This window comes from Equus przewalskii, chromosome 18, assembly GCF_037783145.1.
Source record: "Equus przewalskii isolate Varuska chromosome 18, EquPr2, whole genome shotgun sequence".
NCBI lineage: Eukaryota > Metazoa > Chordata > Mammalia > Perissodactyla > Equidae > Equus > Equus przewalskii.
Window position 1 is genome coordinate 56,326,601 of NC_091848.1, and position 18,944 is coordinate 56,345,544.

Consider the following 18,944-nt stretch of genomic DNA (forward strand, 5'->3'; position numbering starts at 1 on the left):
ACCTTGGATGCTCACACTTCATTTTTTTCTTGAAAAAGCCTTCTCTAGCTCCCCAAAGTAGTCTTCGTCTTGCTCCCTGTTCTGCTTGTCCTTGATGCATTCCTCTGCTAGAGCAGAGAGCACGTTGTTTATACTTCTTTCTATGCTTGTCTCCCCTGAAGACTGTGAGCTCTGCGGTGACTGGGTCCTTGGTACACCTTCTCTGAACTCCCAGAACTAAATCCAGTGCTTGGCACACAGAGGATATTTGATAAGTAATCGTTGAGTCAATAAATGAATGAAATTAAGAATCAGTGAAAATTGACCCAGTTCAGAGCGTTTCTCTTAAGGGCTCTTCATTGGACCTGCCGACAAATCACAGCATGTTCCCCATCTTTCCTCCATCTCTTCCCATCTCTTCTTTCTAAATATTTTGTAGGTGGAATCAGGATAAAAGTGTTAAAGACAGCTATGAAAGATGAAAGTGATGAGGGTTTATGACAAAGGGGATGGATGTCACTCTTTTCAGCGGATGAGAGGAGGCTGTGGTGATGGAGAAGCTGTTATGATGTATCGTGTGTGCAGAGACTCTAGATGGCTTTCCATCAGCTGAAGGAGGAGTCAGCCTCTCATCCATGCTCCTGAGGCCTTCCTGAGTCAGGACCCAGGCACATGGCCCCAGTGAGGAGACCAGGTTTCTGCACTAATTGTAACTGGGGGCAGCTGTGACTGAGTGCCTGCAGCTTTCAGGTCAGACTGGAAGAGTCACAGACTGGAAGTGATGCCTGAGTGTCCCCCGTGGATGCCACACAGCTCTGCTGTAAAGCTGTGTCTTCAGCTGCAGTTCCACAGCCTTGGTTCCTGCCATATAAAACCCTTGTTTCTCTCCCATCAGTAAGTGTAGCTTTGGTACAGCCCACCAGCCTGAAGAAGAACCATACACACATCCCCTTTCTGAAATTGGTTGGTTCCCTGCCCTGCCTCTTGCTGTCCCCCTCTAACTCAAAGGAAGTGGCTGCACTGAGGAGCCAAACACAAATGGGCAGTTGTACAGATCTGGCCCGATTACTATGACAGAAAGTGCATCCTGAATTCAGGAATCAACTAAATGGCCTGGGAGTCCTCTAAACATATGTCCTCTCTCACAAGTGCCTGTGAGCACAGTCTTAGGTTGCCATGTGACATCTGCCACTTGTCCCCTAGCTCCAGAGCTACTGAGGCCCGAGTCCCCCTCTCCTTGCCAGGGTGAAAGTGCTATGCCAGCATTTCCTGCTAGCTCTGCCAATTCTGAAAAGCTCCTGTGGGCTGCAATGCCATGTCTCTTGGTTTTAATTCGCCCTCTCACTGTAGCCCACTCCCACTGGGACCAAAAGCACGGCTCTGCAGGGGTGGGAGCAGCCCCTCTGGGGGACTCTTGCAGGACTCCATGCTGGGCTGGTCCTTGGGTCGGGCTCATACCTCTTGATGCTTTATTGTCCAACAATGATTCTTTTTCCCAGGAGGGCTATAAAATCCAGCCTAGCCTGCACTCTACTCTACACGCCCAGACTTGCCTGGGCCTTGGGATGGATCCAGTTTTGGAAACCTCTAAGTCTTGTTAGAGTGGAAGAGACACTGTTGAATATAACATCTCAGGGTAGCACTGTTCTGGCTACCAGGCTAGAATCACCAACATTACCTTAGAACTCTTTTTCTTCCCCTCCATCCATCTCTCATGCCTGCCAGTTAATCTCCAAGTCAGGCCGTTCCATCTCCCTGACGTCTCTCACGTAAAACCCCTTCCGTCTAGACTCACTGCTTCTCGCGTAGTTCACCTCCTCTGCCTTTGCCTATATGACTGCTTTAGACTCTTGACTTCTCTCTCTGCCACCAGCTTTGCAGCCTAACCCATCCTTTTCTCATCTGATCATGTTACTTTCCTCGTGAAAATCTTTCAGTGGGTCCTTGTCACCTAAAAATAATGTCCAGATCCATGGTTTGGAAGGCCCTTCAAGATCTGCCCTTCCCTGCCCCTCCACACTCAGCTCTCACTGCACCCGGAGCACCCTTGGCTCTCACTCCTTCAGATTGAACACACCAAGTGGTTTCATGCTTCCCTGACGTGGTTCTTCCTGCCCCTCTGACCAGAACGCAGCTCTCATACCTACCTGCTGATCGCCTATCCTCTTCTGGCGCAGCCTCTGTGAAGGCATTCCTACCCTCCCTCCACCCAACACTCTTCATCTTTGCCCACAGACTACTCCCTCCTCTTGCCCTCTCTACGACCTGATCCAGTTCTTTCACAATATCTATAATGCCTCAATATATTTGGCTCACACATCTGTCTCATCAAGGACACCAGATCTTATTTCTCTCTAAGCCTGGCATGTTAGTACCAAGCCACATGGTAAGTTCTTAATACATATTTATTGAATAAATAAAAGGGGACTTGGCGGTGCTCCTATGAAGCCTGACTGCTTTGGCCCTGCATTACAGGAATCATTTCGTCAAGCCGAGTAACTTCCCCACCCTTGAGGGCAACGCTCAGACCTACTGAAGCCCCCTTGGAGGGAACAGAGACAGATAAAAAGCAACCAACGGTTCCTGCTTCGGGAGAAGATCTTGGTTAGTATGTCAGTCATTTCCCACTGTGGCTTAGCTGCAAAGTACTAAAAGATTTCAAATTAGGAGGAAAAGAGTCTCAGTTCTGGACCATCTATTTTTCTCAATTTTATGATTACAATGAGTCTTTTTACTTTTAAAATTATGTTTTTAATGCTTTGTTATAGAATGTGCTCCTTCCCTTCACAGACATAGAAGAAAATGCGGAAGTTTCTTAGGAAAGTCTCCTGAAAATGCTTCTTACTGAATCTCATGTCATTGCTAATTGCACATGTTAATTTACTCATGAGTATCAGCAACTAGGTTGTAATCTTTAAATCATTGTTTATTACACTCCAGAACACCTGCAGCAGGACACAATTAAAGGCCTTTTACTGTGGATAATATGTATAATAATAACAATAAAGGAAATCAAAGTTGCAAACAATTGGCTAGGTGGCATTTTAACATTTATAGTCTTTAGTACTTTTTCATTTATTGTGAAGCTTTTTTATCTTTTGCCAAAATTGTTTATTATCTTCCATTCTCAGGTAATACGACTGACTTTAGCTCAAGCCCAACAAGAGAAACTGATCCTCTTGGGAAACCCAGATTCAAAGGTATGCATGATTGGCTCCAGTTCTCAATTTTGATGAGGCTGTCTTTGGTGGGTGTTATCAGTCAGCTGTTGCTGTGTAATAAGCAACCACAAAATCTCAGTAGCACACTCTAGTGAGGATTTATTTCTCATGTGTCTACAAGTCACTGGGGATCAGCTGATCTAGGAAGTGCTTGGCTGGGTGATTCTGTTTCTAGCAGCAGGTGCGACTGGGCCTCCTATGGGTTGGGCTCCACATACTTTCATTCTGGTGCCCAGGATAAAGGACCAATAGTGACTCAGGGGAAGCCGTTCTCATAAGAATACAAAGTCAAGAGACTGGTGTCCACACACACAACTGCATTTCAACATTCCTGCCAATATTCGTTGTCCAGAGTAAGTGACATAGCCGAGGGCAAATCAAGGATTGGGGAAGCATACTTTCTCCATGGATATAGAGGCTGTTTTTGAACAGTAATCTAATCTACCACAGTAGGAGAGGTATCATATAATATAGAGCCCAGTATTCCCTTTTGTAAAATTTTTTTCGGAAGTATAAAATTTGATACATTTTAACATATGTATACACCCATGAAACTATCATCATAATCAAGATAATGAATACATGCGCTGCCTCCAAAAGTGTCATCAGGAACCTTTACCATCCCTCCCTCTCACCCCTCCAACCCAACCTCTCATCCCTAGGTAACCACAGATCTGCCACACTATAGATTAGTGTGCATTTTGTGGACTTTTACATAAGGAAAAACTACAGTATGAACTCTTTTTTGGTCTGTTTTCTTTCACTCAGCATAATTATTTGGAGATTCATCCATGTTGCTACATGTTTCAATAGTCCATTCCTTTTTATTGCTGACTAGTAGTCTATTGTATGGATATATAATAATTTACTTGTTAAACTTGTTCATGACATTTGGGTTGTTTCTAACTTTCTTACATTACCGATAAAGCTGCTAGGACCATTCACATACAAGTCTTTGTGTAGACGTATGCTTTCATTCCTTTTGGACAAATGCCTACGAGGAGAATGGCTAGATCATGTGTAAGTGTATATTTAACATTGTAAGAAACTGCCAAACTGTCTTCCACAGTGTACAATTTTACCTTTCTGTCAGCAGTGTATGACAGTTCTAGTTCCTTCTTGTCTTTGCCAGCACTTGGCATGGTCAGTCCTTTTAATTTCAACCATTTTAATAGGCATGTAATAATATCCGATTGCGATTTTATCTCGCATATCTCTAATGACTAAGGATGCCGAACGTCTTTTCATGTCCCTATTTGTCACCTGTATGTCTTTTTTGGTGTGTCCAAAATTTTTGTCCTTTTATTTTTAATGGAGTTGCTTATTTTCTTATTGTTGAATTTTGAGAGTCTATATTTTCTGGATAGAACTTTTTTATATACATGCTTTACAAATATTTCTTTCCCAGTGTGTGTCTTCTCTTTTTAATTTTAATGAAGCTCAGTTTATTAATTTGGTTTTTTACAGATTATATTTTTGGTGTTGTATTTAAGAAATCATTGATTGATCAGATGTCAAAAAGACCTCCTCTGTTTCCTTCTAGAAGTTTCTCCTCCATTTGCTTCTAGAGGTTTTCTACTTTTACATTTGGGTCTATGATCCATATTAAGTCAAATTTTGTATATTATACAGGTATGACTCCAATTCATTTTCTTGCCTATGGATATCCAACTGTTCCCCCAACAAAATTTGTTGAAAAAACTATTCTTTCTCTACTCAATTTCATTTGTACCTTTGTCAAAATTCAATTGTCCATAAATATGTGGAACTGTTTTTGGGCTCTCTAGTCTATTCCATTGATCTGTTTATCTACATTTACATCGATACCACAGTGTCTGAATTACTGTGGTGTTATAATAAGTGCTGCATTCAGGTTGTGTTAATCCTCCAACACTGTTCTTATTTTTCAAAGTTGTTTTGGCAATTCTGGGTCTTTTATATGTCCATCTGAATTTTAGAATCAGCTTGTCCATGTCTGAAGAAAAAATAGCCTGTTTAGATTTTTGTTAGAATTGCATTGAATCTATAGGTCAACTGGGAGAAATTGACAGCTGTACAATGCTGAGTCTTCCTACCTGTGAACATGCTATATCTTAGTATTTAGTTCTTCTTTAATTTCTTTCTCCACTGTTTTGTAGTTTTCAGTATACGGAAAACCATAAAAGTAATATTATTTCAATTTCCAGTTGTTCATTGCTAATGATTATTGTACAATGATCTTGTATCCTGCAACCTTACAAAACTCGGTAGCTTTTTTGTAGATCCATTGGATTTTCTACATGCGGAGTCATGTCATCTGAGAGCAAAGTCTTACTTCTTCCTTTCCAACTTGGGTGCCTTTTTCTTGCCTTGTTGTACTGACTAGAGCCTCCAGTAAAATATCAAATAGAAATAGCGAGGATGGACATCCTTTCCTTTTTCCTGATCTTATGGAAGGCATTCAGCATTCAGTCTTTCACCATTAAGCATGATGTCACCTTGAGGTTTTTCATAGATGCCCTTTATTGGCTTGAGAAAGTACCTTTCTATTCCTACTTTGGTGAGAATTGGTATCAGAAATGAATGCTAGATTATGTCTAATGATTTTTCTGCCTTTTTTGAGATGATTATATGGTTTTTCTTTTTCAGTTTGTTAATATGATAAAGTAATTGTTTTTGAATTTTAAACTAACTTTGCATTGCAAGAACAGACTCTATTTGATCATAATGTATTCTCATTTTAATATGTTGTTGGATTTAATTTACTAAAATTTTGTTTAGAGTTGTATTTAATGAATGATATTGATCCATAGTTTTCTTTCCTTGTAATGTCTAAGTCAAGTTTTATTATCAGAACAACGCTGAACTCTCCTCTTCAGTTTTCTAGAAGAGTTTAGAGTTGGCATTGCTTCTTCCCTAAGTGTTTAGTAGTATTTACCAGTGAAGCCATCTGAGCTTAGCATTCTCTTTGCAGGATTTTACATATAATTAGATTTCTTTAATAGGCATAGGGCTATTCAGAATATTTTTTTCTTCCCTAGATAGCTTTAGTACTTTTTGTCTTTCAAGTTACTAGTCCATTTCATCTAAGTTGTCAAATTTATTGGCATTAAGTTGTTCACAATATTCTCTTATTATCATTTTAATATCTGTAGAATCTGTAGTGATGTCACCTCTCTCATTCCTGCTGTTGATAATGTGTGCCTTGTTCCTCTTTTGCATAATCAGTCTGACTGTAGGTTTATCAATTCTTTTGCTCTAATGAAGACGTCAACTTTTTGTTTCATCGATTTTGTCTATTTTTTCTATTTCATTTATTTTTACTCTGATCTTTATTATTTTCTTCTGCTTAATTTGGGTTTAATTTGCTTTTCTAATTTCTTAAGGCAGAAGATGAGCTCATTGATTTGAGACCTCTCTTCTTTTGTAATATGGCATTTAATGCTACAAATTTTTCCCTTGATATTTCCGAAGCAACATCCAAAAATTTTTAATATATTGTGCTTTAATTTTCACTCTGTTCAAACTATTTTTTAATTTCCCTTTTGATTTCTTCTTTGACTCATTGATTATTTAGAAGTGTGTTGTTTAATTTCCAAATACTTTGAGGCTTTCTGGAGATCAGTCTGTTACTGATTTCTAATATAACACCATTGTTTTCAGATACTCTGTATTACTTGAATCCTTTTAAGTTTACTGAGAAATTTTTTATGGCCCAGAATATGGTCTATCTCAGCATACGTTCTGTGTGTACTTGAAAAGAATGTGTATTCTGCTGTTCTTAAGTGGGATGTTGTAGTCTGCTAGGACTGCAACCACAAAATACCACAGACTCAGTGGCTTAAACAACAGAACTTTATTTTCTCACAATTCTAGAAGCCAGAAGTCTGAGATGAAGGTGTCAGCAGGTGTGGTTTCTCCTGAGGCCTCTCTCCCTGGCTTGCAGATGGCCACCTTCTTGCTGTGTCTCCAGGTGGTCTTTCCTCTGTGGGCACACATCCCTGATGTCTTTCTCTAAGGACACCAGTCATAGTGGATCAGGGCCCCACCCTTATGACCTCATTTACCTTTAATAACCTCTTTCAAGGCCCTATCTCCAACTATAGTCTTATTGGGAGTTAGAGCTTCAACATAGGAATTTTCAGAAAACATAATTCTGACCATAACAAGTGTTCTGTAAATGTTGATTAGGTCAAGTTGCTTGTTGTATTGGGCAATTTTTTTACATCCTTAGTGATTTTCTGTCTACTTGTTCTATCAACTAATGAGAGAAGATTATTGAAATCTCTGGCTGTAATTGTGGATTTATTTCTACTTGCAGTTCTATTGGTTTTTGCTACATGCACATTTAAGGTCTGTGTTTAGGTATAGATCTAAATTACTTAACATTGTAATACACTCCTGATGAATTGATCCTTCATCATTATGAAATGACATTTTATGCTTATAGTAATATTCTTTGCCCTGAAGTCTATTTTGTTGATATTTATATGTCCACTCAAGCTTTCTTGTGATGAATGTTATCATGGTCTCTCCTCTTTTCATCCTTTTACTCTTAGCTGATTAGCCTCTGTATATTTAAAATATGTCTCTTATGGGCATCATATAGTTAGGCCTTGCTTTTTTACCCAATCTAACAATCTTGCCTTGTTCTTAGAACCTTACATTTAACACGACTAATGACATGGTCAGGTATAAATCTGTTATCGTCTTGCTATTTGTTTTCCATTCGTCTCATTTATTCTTTGTTCCCTCTTTCCCTCTTTTTCAGCCTTCTTTTCGGTTGTGTGTTTTTAGGATTCCATTTTATCTTTTCCATTGCCTTGTTAGCTATAACGCTTTGTTTTGTATTTTAGTGATGGTTTTGGGGTTTATGGGAAGCGTCCTAACCTGCCACAATCTACTACCGGTGGTATTCTACACCTTCACAGTAGTGTAAGAGCTTTACGTTGTATAGCGGCTTTGCTCTCCTAGCCTTGGGGCTATTGTTGTTACACATTTTACTTTTACCTGTTATATACATCACATTAAATTGTCGTTATTTTTGTTCAAACAGTAAATTATCTTTTAGAGAAAATTAAATAATAAGAAAAATATTGTGTCTGTTTCCCTATAGAGTTGCTGTGTCCCGTGCTCTACCTCCCTCTGTGTGGATCCATATTTCCATCCAGCATCATTTTCCTTCTGCCTAAGGGACTTCAATCTGCTTGTAGTGTGGGTCTACTGTTTATGAGTTCTTTCAGCTTTTATATGTCTAAAAAATATTTTGCTCTTTTTTTTTAAAGATGCTTTCACTAGTTACAGAATTCTAGATGTCAAGTTCTTGTCTTTCAGTTTTGACAGGCGTTGCTCCACTGCTTCCTCACCTCCGTTCTTCCAATGAGGAAGCTGCTCAGTCCTTATCTTTGTTCTTCTATATGTATGTCTTTTTTCTCTGCCTCCTTTAAAGATTTTCTCTATATCGCTGGTTTTGAGAAACTTGATTTCGATTGGTGTTGTTTCTTCATGTTTGTTGTGCCCCTAGACACAACCCTCTGGGGTTTTAGAGGTTTTATCAAATTTGTAAAAATTTTGACCATTATTTCTTCAAATATTTTTTTCTGCCTCCTCTTCTCTACTCAGATAGTAAAATTACATGTATATCCTACTGCTTGAAGTTGTCCCACAACTCACTAATGCTCTGTTCATTATTTTTAATTCTTTCTTTCTCTCCATTTGGGTTTTCAGTAGTCTTTATTATCGTGTCTTTAAGTTTGCTGATCTTTTGTTCTGCAATATCATATCTGTGTTAATCTCCTCCAGTATTTTGCATCTTATGCATTTTAGTTTTCATCTCTAGAAATTTGATTTGGGTCTTTTTTTTATATCTTTCCTGTCTTATTTTTGACCACGTGGTCAAACTGTGGATAATAACTGTTTTATTGTCCTTGTCGGATGTTGTAACATCTGTGCAAGTTCTAGGTTGGTTTCAAATGATTTAATTTTCTCCTCATTATGGGTAATATTTTCCTCTCAATTTCATCTTTTGGGTGCTGGATATGCCTTTTATTCCTAAAATATTCTTGAATTTTGTTCTGGGGTGCAGTTACATTACTTGAAACCACTTGATCCCTTTGAGTCTGGCTTTTAGGATTTATTAGGTGGGACCAGAACTATATTTACTCCCCACTACTGAGGTAAGACTCTTTTGAGTATTCTTTCCAATGCTGCATGAATTAAGAGGTTTAAACCATGCTCAGGGGGACCAAATTCCTTGTGGATATTAGCATAAGCTAAATGTACTTAGAAAAGTAATTCAACAACCACGTCCACATCATGTATCCCAGAAAGAGGAGTCTGGATTTTCACAAGCTTGAACCATCTACATCACTGCTTTCATCCATCTGTTTACAATGTGAGACTCAATGTCCTCAAACAGGTAATTATATTTATGAATTCACCTCCACCTTCTTTACAAGCTCAAAGCATGCTAAATGTCAATGCCCACTCTCTTCTAGGTCCTCATGTGCGATACATCCAGAAGCCTGACAACAGACCCTGCTCCATCACTGACTCTGTCAAACGGTTCCCCAAAGAGGAGGCAACTGAGGGGAATGCCACCAGCCCACCACAAAACCCACCCACCAACCTCACCGTGGTCACTGTGGAAGGGTGCCCCTCATTTGTCATCCTGGACTGGGATAAGCCACTAAATGACACTGTCACTGGTAAGATCATGCATGAGGACTGTTGCTGCGCTAGGAAGCTTTGACAATGCAATGCAGTGGGAGTGTGGAACCTCAGTCAAACTACGGCCAGCGAGGCCTGTCTCAGGAGCAGTGAGTCCTAGCAGAGTTCCGCTATCCCTGTAGCACATTATTGTCACAAGTGTCATATGATGGGAAAAGGTCATCTTTGTCCTCGTTATGGGCTCCCTGTTAATGGAGCAGATCTCTGAAGTTGCATTCTTTTCATCTCCTCTGAACTCTTTATCACAATGTGAAGATATATCCAGTCTTTTCATTACCAAGAAAACTACAGCTAATACACAAGAAGTTGCCGCTGCTGATGATATTGAAACCCGTTTTCCTTTCACCAATCCAATTTCTAGATGGACATAGAACTTTGAAACAGGCTAAAGGTTATTTCAATCATTTTAGGAAAAATTTTTTTTTAATTCTATTTGTGGTCGGTTTTCTACTCATCTCAGGAAATTTTGATTCTGCTATCACCCACCCAATTCCTCTAAAAGTGACTGTGAAAAATAAGATGCTGTGAGTCATTCTCTGAATTTGTGATATGGGAATTGAGTTCTCCCTAGTGAACGCGACAGTCAAAGTAGAGAGGAGGGGATGAGACTAACGACCTAGGTCAGCTGGAAGCCAGAGCAGATCGCGTGAGTAGGCCACGTTCCTGCGGCCCAAGTCCCTGCCTGTGCCTGGGTGGGCAGACAGAGACCAGGAGACCCAGCAAGAGGCTGTAGGGCAGAGGAGAGACCAGGAAACAGGGCCAGAGAGGGAGGGGAGACTCGGGATCTGGCCAAAACATTTCTATGAATAAAGGAGAAAACAGCAGCTGTTTCTCCTCAGACAAAACCGTTTGGTCTGGGCAATTTCCCGTGCAAGCAGCTTAGCTTTGCTTAGCTGGCTTTTTCTTTTCTTTTTTTTTTTTCAACCATATTTTGTGAATTTCCTATCTCATGTGAAGCTTGCCTTTGTTTTGAGGAAGAACCAGCCACTGCCCATAGTTCCTGGGGATTTGCTTAGTACTGCTTCTTTACTTGGGACCATGCCAGCAGGTGCTACCATCCCAATATCTAAATCAGTCTCTAAGTATTGATTATCTACATGTACCAAAAAGTTCAAAACTCTCAATCCATATACTGTGCCACTAAGGAGTCTCTGTGATAGTCTGAGGCTTAGTTCTCACAAAACCAAATGATCTATAAAATTTAATTTGCCTTGAAGATGTAGGACATCAGGTTGAAATTGGTTAACCTGTATCTAATAATCGAATACATCCAATACATATTCATTTGGATATGTCGGGAATATCTGATTCAATTTTTTAAAGCAGAAGGATTTTTCTTTCTGGTTCATCATGTAACATTTTTTAAACTATATAAACTTTTAATCTCAAAGAATCATGACTAGGGTATACTTTATCCATCTAACCAATTACTTTTGTAACATTGTTACTAAACGTTAATGGACTGCCTGAGATCCTTCACAAGATCGTGGACTTGTAATAACAATTTTCATGGATAAGGATCACATCTCTTTAGCTGTAATATTTTCTAAATAGAAATAAGTCTATTTTTAACCATTGCTCATCACCTCGTCTAATTTAGATGTTAGACCATATGCCCTAATGGTCTGTTCTAATTTTCTATTTTTGTTTATTTTTAGTGTTACGTTAAATACCACTTGATTTCAGGTGTAATCTCTTATAAACCAGCAGCTCAGATAACACAGGGATTAATTCTCATATCATTGCATGTGGTTTTGCAAGAAAGGATTGAGAAAGAAAACAAAAAGAGAGTGAAATATACTCTTCATTCCCCAAGTTGGCTTCTGTCACTAATCATTCTTTTCACTGACGGGCACGTGTTCATCTCCAGAAAATGCATCCAAATTTAGTTGTTTCTACATGTCCCTTCTACACTAAAGTAGAAATAGGTGCACCAAAGAAATTGGTCATAGCCTGGGCCCTTGGACAACTTAAAGTTGTTAGTTCTAAGGTGTTGCTCTCTGAGGTGCCCAGAGCGTGCTGGGACAGACTGAAACCCCAGACCAGCTGTATTCTGGATATGCAACCTGGTATATGATTGGCCTCACTGAACTTTCCTTATAATAATAATAATAATAATTCCCATTGTTATCAATTTATCACGAGGATAAAATGAAACAGAGGATTTGAATGTGCAGCATAAATTAGAAGCTGTTCAATGAACTTTGTCAGTAACAGCAATAGCGGGACTGGAGAGAGCAAAATCACCTTTATTGTTTTCATGTTCTGTTGACCAACTCTGATGTTCTCAATCCTTGTCATAAATAACTTTTTCTGTTAAGTGAATTATCTCATAACAGGGCAATAAAACCTTCTGAGGGGGGAGAAAAGACCATTTATTCAGCGTTAGTTCTTTATAGATTTCCGCATGTCTTTACTGTTAACGAAATTATAAACAAAATCCCATATTTTAAAATAAGAAATATGGATATATAGTTAAGGGGCTATCTTTACCTTCTGAAATATATTCAGGATTGTCTACAAATATCCATTCCAAGCATTAATATTCCATTTTTATAATGTTGGTGGGTTTATGAAAAAGCTATTATCACTTTAAAGCATTAAAAATAAAAGATATTTTTACAAAGTCCAAGAATATACATTCAAAAACTAGAATTCTGAGAGAAATTCTAGATATCTTTTTAATTATGAAGGTAAAAACTTCCAGATCCATTTTGAAAACTCTGATCCTTCGGGACAAAAATAGTATTAAACTGACATTTCAAACTTGAGTCAAAAGAAAATTAGAGAAGATGTGCAATGAGAGTTTCAAGGACTAAAAGGCCGGGACGATGTGAAGAATACCCCACAGTGGATGAGGGAGTCCAAGCCAAAGATGTTTCTGAAGGTCGTTGTTTTCATATATAACCAACTGGAATGTCCTAGAAACTCTTCTCTTGGTAACTGAGCAGCACTCCAATCTTTCCAGTTGGAATCTTTCAAATGCTTATAACCCTGTTTTCAAGACATAACTCAGGGATAATAAGAGATAATAAAATCAACAGTAATAATAGGCACCACCTGTTGAGCAAAGTGCTACTAAGCACTTTCCATATGTTCCTCATTTAATCCCCACAAGCTACACTACGAATAGATATTACTGACATTTTACAGATGGGAAAACTGAGACTGAGATCAAGGCACGTGGCTTAGTCTCTCTCTTTCCATTAAGCCGTGCGTTTTTTAAAAATCCATTTTACTTCCATTTTAACTACTCCCATCGTTTTCTAGTAAGTATCCATTCACAGCTGAGGAAAAGATATAAAATGGACATATTTGAATTCAGGATCCTCCCCCGCCCTCCCTTTCCACCCTCTGTTAAAATGGAAAGCCAACCGAGAGAGAGGTTGGGAACCGAAGGAGGCCGAGTGCTTTACTGGCTGCGCTCATGTGTCCGGATGCAGTGGGTGTTGCCTTCCAGTTTAATTTTGAATTTTTGGAAGGATGAGCATACGAAATTATTCAGAAAGAGTCGTGGTCCTTTTGTGATTTTTAAAATATACCATTAAAAATCCTTCCCAAATTAAAATTGGTGATGATGAGTCTCCCTGAGTTCTGCTGTAGATTCATTTTTATTACCAATGCGCATCTCTTCCCTTTGGTCTCTGCGCTGACAGCAGAATCCCCAGCCACCTACAGCTCCTTGCAGCCTTCTTGACTCCCTCACTCCCACCACCAGCTGTTTCCTCATGTCGTTGGAGCTGATTTTGAGTGGGGTTTTATTGTTTGCTTGTTGTTTTTTGTTTGGTTTTTTAATCCTCTGTATGATCTTGTCACATGCATTAAACTAAATCCCAACTGAGGGCAGGGAAGACCAATTAACAAATTCTTAAATTATATTCTCTTATTCTGAAAGTCTTGCTCTTTTGGTTAGCCCTGCGAGTTCAGAGAAACGTGCCTGTAAGTGAAATTCATGCAGATCTCTATGCAGATTTTAAGGGTGTGATTTTTTTTTTAAAATGCAAGGGTAATTATCAAGGGTATATGTAAGCACATCTATACAACTTGTGTAACTTATGTTAGCAATGGTAGACAAATACCGTAATTCTATAGTTCCAAATAATGAACTCTAGGAAAGATTGGTTCATTATGTGGTTAACTGTTCTCTGCTGCTATGGTTTTGAACTCGAGAAGTTTTGTGCAGCAGTACAAGTATTTGGGGGCCTTTTCCCCAGTTATTCTGCAAAGCCCCACTGAGCAGGAAAAGCCCCACTCCTCACACAGCGCTTTCTCCGCACTGCACTTCCCAATGGTGGCAGGCTATCTGCCCTATCCAACAAAGCCATAGGTCACCAGGAGCTAAAGCTGCTTCAGGAGGGTCATTGGTCTTCACAGTCACCAGGCCTTCCTGCTCCGGGAAAGGGAAAGCAGAAATTCAACGCAACTCCCAAATAAACTTCCAATAAGCTTTGGGAGCTTCGTCATCCACTATCCTGCCCATTGGGAAACTGCTAATGTGTAAGATCAATACGTCTCTAGAACTGAGATCAGAGTTGCTCACTTTCATGAGAGTGACTCTATTATGCTATTTGCCTCAAGAACAACTCAATTAGCTGGAACATAAAGACAAGTATCTATTGTCTTTTTCACTTTGCAGAATATGAAGTTATATCCAGAGAAAATGGGACATTCAGTGGGAAGAACAAGTCCGTTCAAGTTACAAATCAAACCTTCTCCACAGTAGAAAATCTAAAACCTGACACAAGGTAAGCCACCACTGCTATGACAGGTGGACTCTGAGAGGGCAAAGGTCATAACAAAGGGATGAAATGCCATCCTCTCCTCTGTCTGAAGGGAGGGTCTAGTTTGCACGTCATTCTTCGGCTTCCTGTACCCAGCACTAGATACCTCTAGAGTCATGGTTTGCAAATGTGCAAGTTATTGGTGGGGATACAAGAGCCAACAAGACGGTCTTGTGAGTTCACAGTGTAGTTGGGAACATTGAAAAATAGGTGTTAATACCAAATGTTGATATCAAATACCAAAATTTAGAAAAGGAAAAGTGTATGGACCAGAGACAACTGGAGCATGCAGGATGTAAACTAGATTTGAAGCACAGAAGAATTTGGCTGGCGTGCTGGAGAGGGGAGGGCAAGAACTGAAAGCCATGTGGCAGATGTAAGTGAAAGTTTGTAATAGCTAGTACTTACGACAACTGCAGACTGGTTCCAGACCAGCAATCCTTTTTCTTTTTTTTGTGAGGAAGATTGTTGCTGAGCTAACATCTATGCCAATCTTCCTCTGTTTTATGTGGGACGCTGCCACAGCATGGCTTGATGGGTGGTGCTAGGTCCATGCCCAGGATCCAAACCTGCAAACCCAGGGCCACCAAAGTAGAACACATGAACTTAACCAGTACGCCACTGGGCCAGCGCCTCAGCAATCCTCTTTTGAGTCTTTTTACCATGCAAATGAGAATAGATTTTTGGAAATAGAAATATGTAATATTAGCATTGTTCTATATGAGCAACTTTTCCTGGCATCCCTTACGACACATTGATACCAGATTGTTTACATTGCTGTATAGTTTTGTGATTCCTTTTTAAATCTAAAATACCTCATCTCTTATCAGTTCATTTTATTGTTTCAAGAAAAGTAAGGGCCTTATAAATTTCTAGAAATCTAGTAAAGAAGGATTTTTTGGTTTTGTTTTGGTTTTGTTTTACATGGCTAAACCATCAAATTTATTGCTCAAGGGGATTCTCAAATGGCTGCCACCAAGCCTTGCCTTGACAAAGCCATCGCACTGAATCCACTGCTGGACTGAATTTCACTGTCTGTGCAAAGTCACTTTCTTCCTCAAACTCTAAAATGCAGCTTGATAAACTGTCTGTGCTTTCACTAAAAACAAAACAAAAATTTGACATTTTAAATTATAGTACACTAAGTGACATAGATCAATTTTCAGAGGGACACAACTAGGAATTTTATCAGATTGAATATTCTGTAGCTTGATCAAGTTCCTCTGTGCAGGAAAAGACCAGCAGAGATGAAGACAAACCCCAGCAGCTAAGGTTTCTTTCGTAAGTCTTACTTCTTATACCTTTCATTGGCATCGATTGATTGAAGTGAGCTGGGTATTGATTGTGACCCCAAAGAGCCTATTGGCTCTGACAGAAGGAAGACTCTTCTGATCTTTTCAGGGGAAAAGGAAGCATCTAATTCCTTATAGGAGGTTTACTGTGTATAGCCCGTAGTCCTATACTGCAAAAATAACACTTTTCTGCAAGCGTTTTTTTTTCTTTACAGTTCTCTATTTTGAGCTGTAATATGGAAAATTTTGCACCTGCTAATTTTCTTAAAGGATTTAAGTTAGCCAAAATAAGCATACATTTCAGTAAAAGCCCATTTGATGATCTTGGTTCTGTTTCCAGAACCAAGGGAGAGAGCCTATGTTTATTATACTATACTTTAAGGAAAGAGTAAAAGAGAAAAGGTAATTTAATTTGGACTTTTTAATAGGCAGATTTGGGCTTATAGAACTTGTAGGGTTTTCCTCTTCAGTTTCCTGCTTTTTGTTCCACCAAATAAAAAGTGAGCTGTGCATGCACAGAAGGCACATGGAAAGGCCTTCGATTTCTAAATGTTCATCGTGCTCCCTTCTCAGGCTGTCCTCAGCTCTTCTCACAGAGCTCCGATCAGCTCATGATCAGAAGTAGAACACAGTTCCTCCAGAGACATTTTAAACCTCATTTGTTTGTAAAAGGTTTGCATTTCCATTCAGCTAACGTTTACTAAGCGCCAACTATGTGCTGAGCAGTGCTTGGTGGTGTGGCTGCAGACACGCACAACTGTGACGCCTGCCCGTGAGGAGCCCGAGGCCAGCGGGGCAGGCAGTTCATAACCCATTATTCTGTACCAAGTGCTGGGAGCACTGGTAGAAGTCTGCACAGGGGCGATGAGCCTGGAGTAGGCAGCCCTCCACAAAGTCTGGAGAAATCAGGAGAAGCTTCCTGGAGAGGATGACACCCAGGCCGAGGCTTGGAGGATGAGTAGGAAGGAGCGAGGGGACTGTGGTGGGGACAGGAATGTCAGAGCAGCACGTGTTGGTGCCGAGGCCCCAGCGGCATGGCTGTGCACCGTGCCCAGCCGGCTGCCTTCCCCAGTGTGGCGGGCAAAATTTTTTGAGCTGAAATATTAAAATTATGTGTTGAAACCCCTATTAGTCAACATAGTTTAATGAATTAAGGAAGAATAAAGTGAAGTCAAATTATTTAAGTTAATTTGAGATTTCTGAAGCCTGAAAGTACCTGGGGAAGAAAACTAATACCCATGAAGCAAGTGGAGAGCATCCCAAGTCAGCATAAGAGACCAGGCCAGGGCAGGACTCACACCCCGGCTCTGCAACTGAGAAGAGGAGAGAAGGCCTCGGGGAATCCTTGAGACTGGAACTTGACAGGAAAGGATAGGATGGAATGGGACAGGCTGGCAAGAAAAGAGAGAACAACAGTATTGTTTTTCCAAATCAAATCCATGTGCACAACGTAGGTGAAATGCAAGTCGTTTTCAAAGCTACTACTGACAGCAGGCTGCAGCCACAATCATAAAATGATGAGTTCCCAAATTTAGATCTGTCGGCTTTTCGATGCAAGCTTTCTTCATACTATCTTACACTGTTAAGGCAGGTTTCTTTCCTGGCCCAACCATGATCCAAGATTAATGCTAACAAAAGACACACCGTAAAATAAAGAGGAAGTGTGTACAGGATGCGGTGACCTGGTGTTTTTTATTACCTGTAAAGAATGACTTCAGTCACATTGCAATGCTTGCAGAAATTTTTGAATCAAAATATTTGGTAAAATTAAATTCCCCAAATAGGGAAACTTTGAATTACAGCTGTTAAAATTCCCTCATGAGGTTCTAGAATTCCCTTTATGAAAAGCTGGAAGATGATAACTTCTGAAAGAATTACCATAGCTTTATTCAAATTCTAGGAGACATGCAATTTACTTTAGTACCATCTTCATCATTTGTCCTGACTGAAAAACACGCGATCTAAACACAGGTGATAATCATTCCACACCCGCACAGGTGTGGAAGAGCTCGGCGTTAGACCATTTAACCCGGGAGAATCGAGGCAGAGAAAATTGACCTACAGAGCTTGTTGGGTTAAAATTTCTAAGTGTTCACACTATACCAAAAAGACAGAGGACTGGACTACCCTTTCCTTCTCACCGCGTATGCCAACCTTCTCCCTGCCTGTTTTTACGACTTCGTCAGGTTTTTAGCTACTCTGCGGAAGCTCGAGAAACAGCCCCCAGGAAGGGACCATCCAGCAGCTGTGGTGCTGCTGGCGGAGTGCAGCTGCTCACCTGGAGTGAGCTGTTTCTGACGGCAGAGAGCGGACTACACGGCTGCCCGGGGCACCTGAGCGCAGCTCCCAAGGCGGCACAGCGGGGCCCACCGCAGCCCTGCAGTGGGCTCTCGTCACACGTGTGCACAGGGAAGAGGGCTCTTGTAGGGAGCCAGAACTGTTTAGTCACGTGGAGCTGAAGAGATCTATTAACCCAGGCAAACTGCTGTGGCCCAAGCCCGCCTCTTCCTTTGGAGGGCCCCTCTCTCCCCCTACTCTTAAAATACAAAGAAAATTAGAGATGTTGGTATCCAGCCAAATCTCTACCCATCTAGCCCACCCACGATATTTATTTTCCACTTAATTTTTCCCCATGAAACTTCAATGTGTGGCTCTTGTGGAACTAAAAGGAAAATATCAAGAAGAGCCTCTCCTATCTGGAGCCCACCACTTTGTTTGCAAAGACCCCTGTGATTGCTTTCAGTTCTGTGAACAGAAGAACGGAGGAAGTATATGACGCACGCCATAAGTCTTGCACCACTGCTTAAAGGGAAGTGTGGACTACTTATCTCCAAGTCTCTCCCAGCTCTAAAAGGATGTCGCCTTATGATATCTGAAGCCATGCACAGAATCAGGGGGAAAACTGGAACTGAAAATAAAACCAAAACCTAGCTCAGTCTTACAGCAAGTAGAGTTGTCCTGGT

At 40.3% G+C, this 18,944-nt stretch overlaps 1 protein-coding gene and 1 long non-coding RNA gene across 52 annotated transcripts in view; one reads left to right on the plus strand and one right to left on the minus strand.

Moving 5' to 3' along the window:
- ABI3BP (ABI family member 3 binding protein) overlaps positions 1–18,944 on the plus strand; it is a 238,310-nt gene that overhangs the window by 201,444 nt on the left and 17,922 nt on the right. For all 50 annotated transcript variants that reach the window (XM_070582016.1, XM_070582022.1, XM_070582021.1 and 47 more), the window contains 4 exons: positions 2,455–2,583; positions 3,111–3,179; positions 9,677–9,886; positions 14,545–14,653. In XM_070582016.1, the coding sequence (XP_070438117.1) occupies positions 2,455–2,583; positions 3,111–3,179; positions 9,677–9,886; positions 14,545–14,653 (517 nt within the window). The remainder of the gene's footprint in view (positions 1–2,454; positions 2,584–3,110; positions 3,180–9,676; positions 9,887–14,544; positions 14,654–18,944) is intronic.
- Positions 1–18,944, minus strand: part of LOC139076925 (uncharacterized) — a 140,542-nt gene that overhangs the window by 120,314 nt on the left and 1,284 nt on the right. The gene's annotated exons all lie outside the window — the stretch shown is intronic.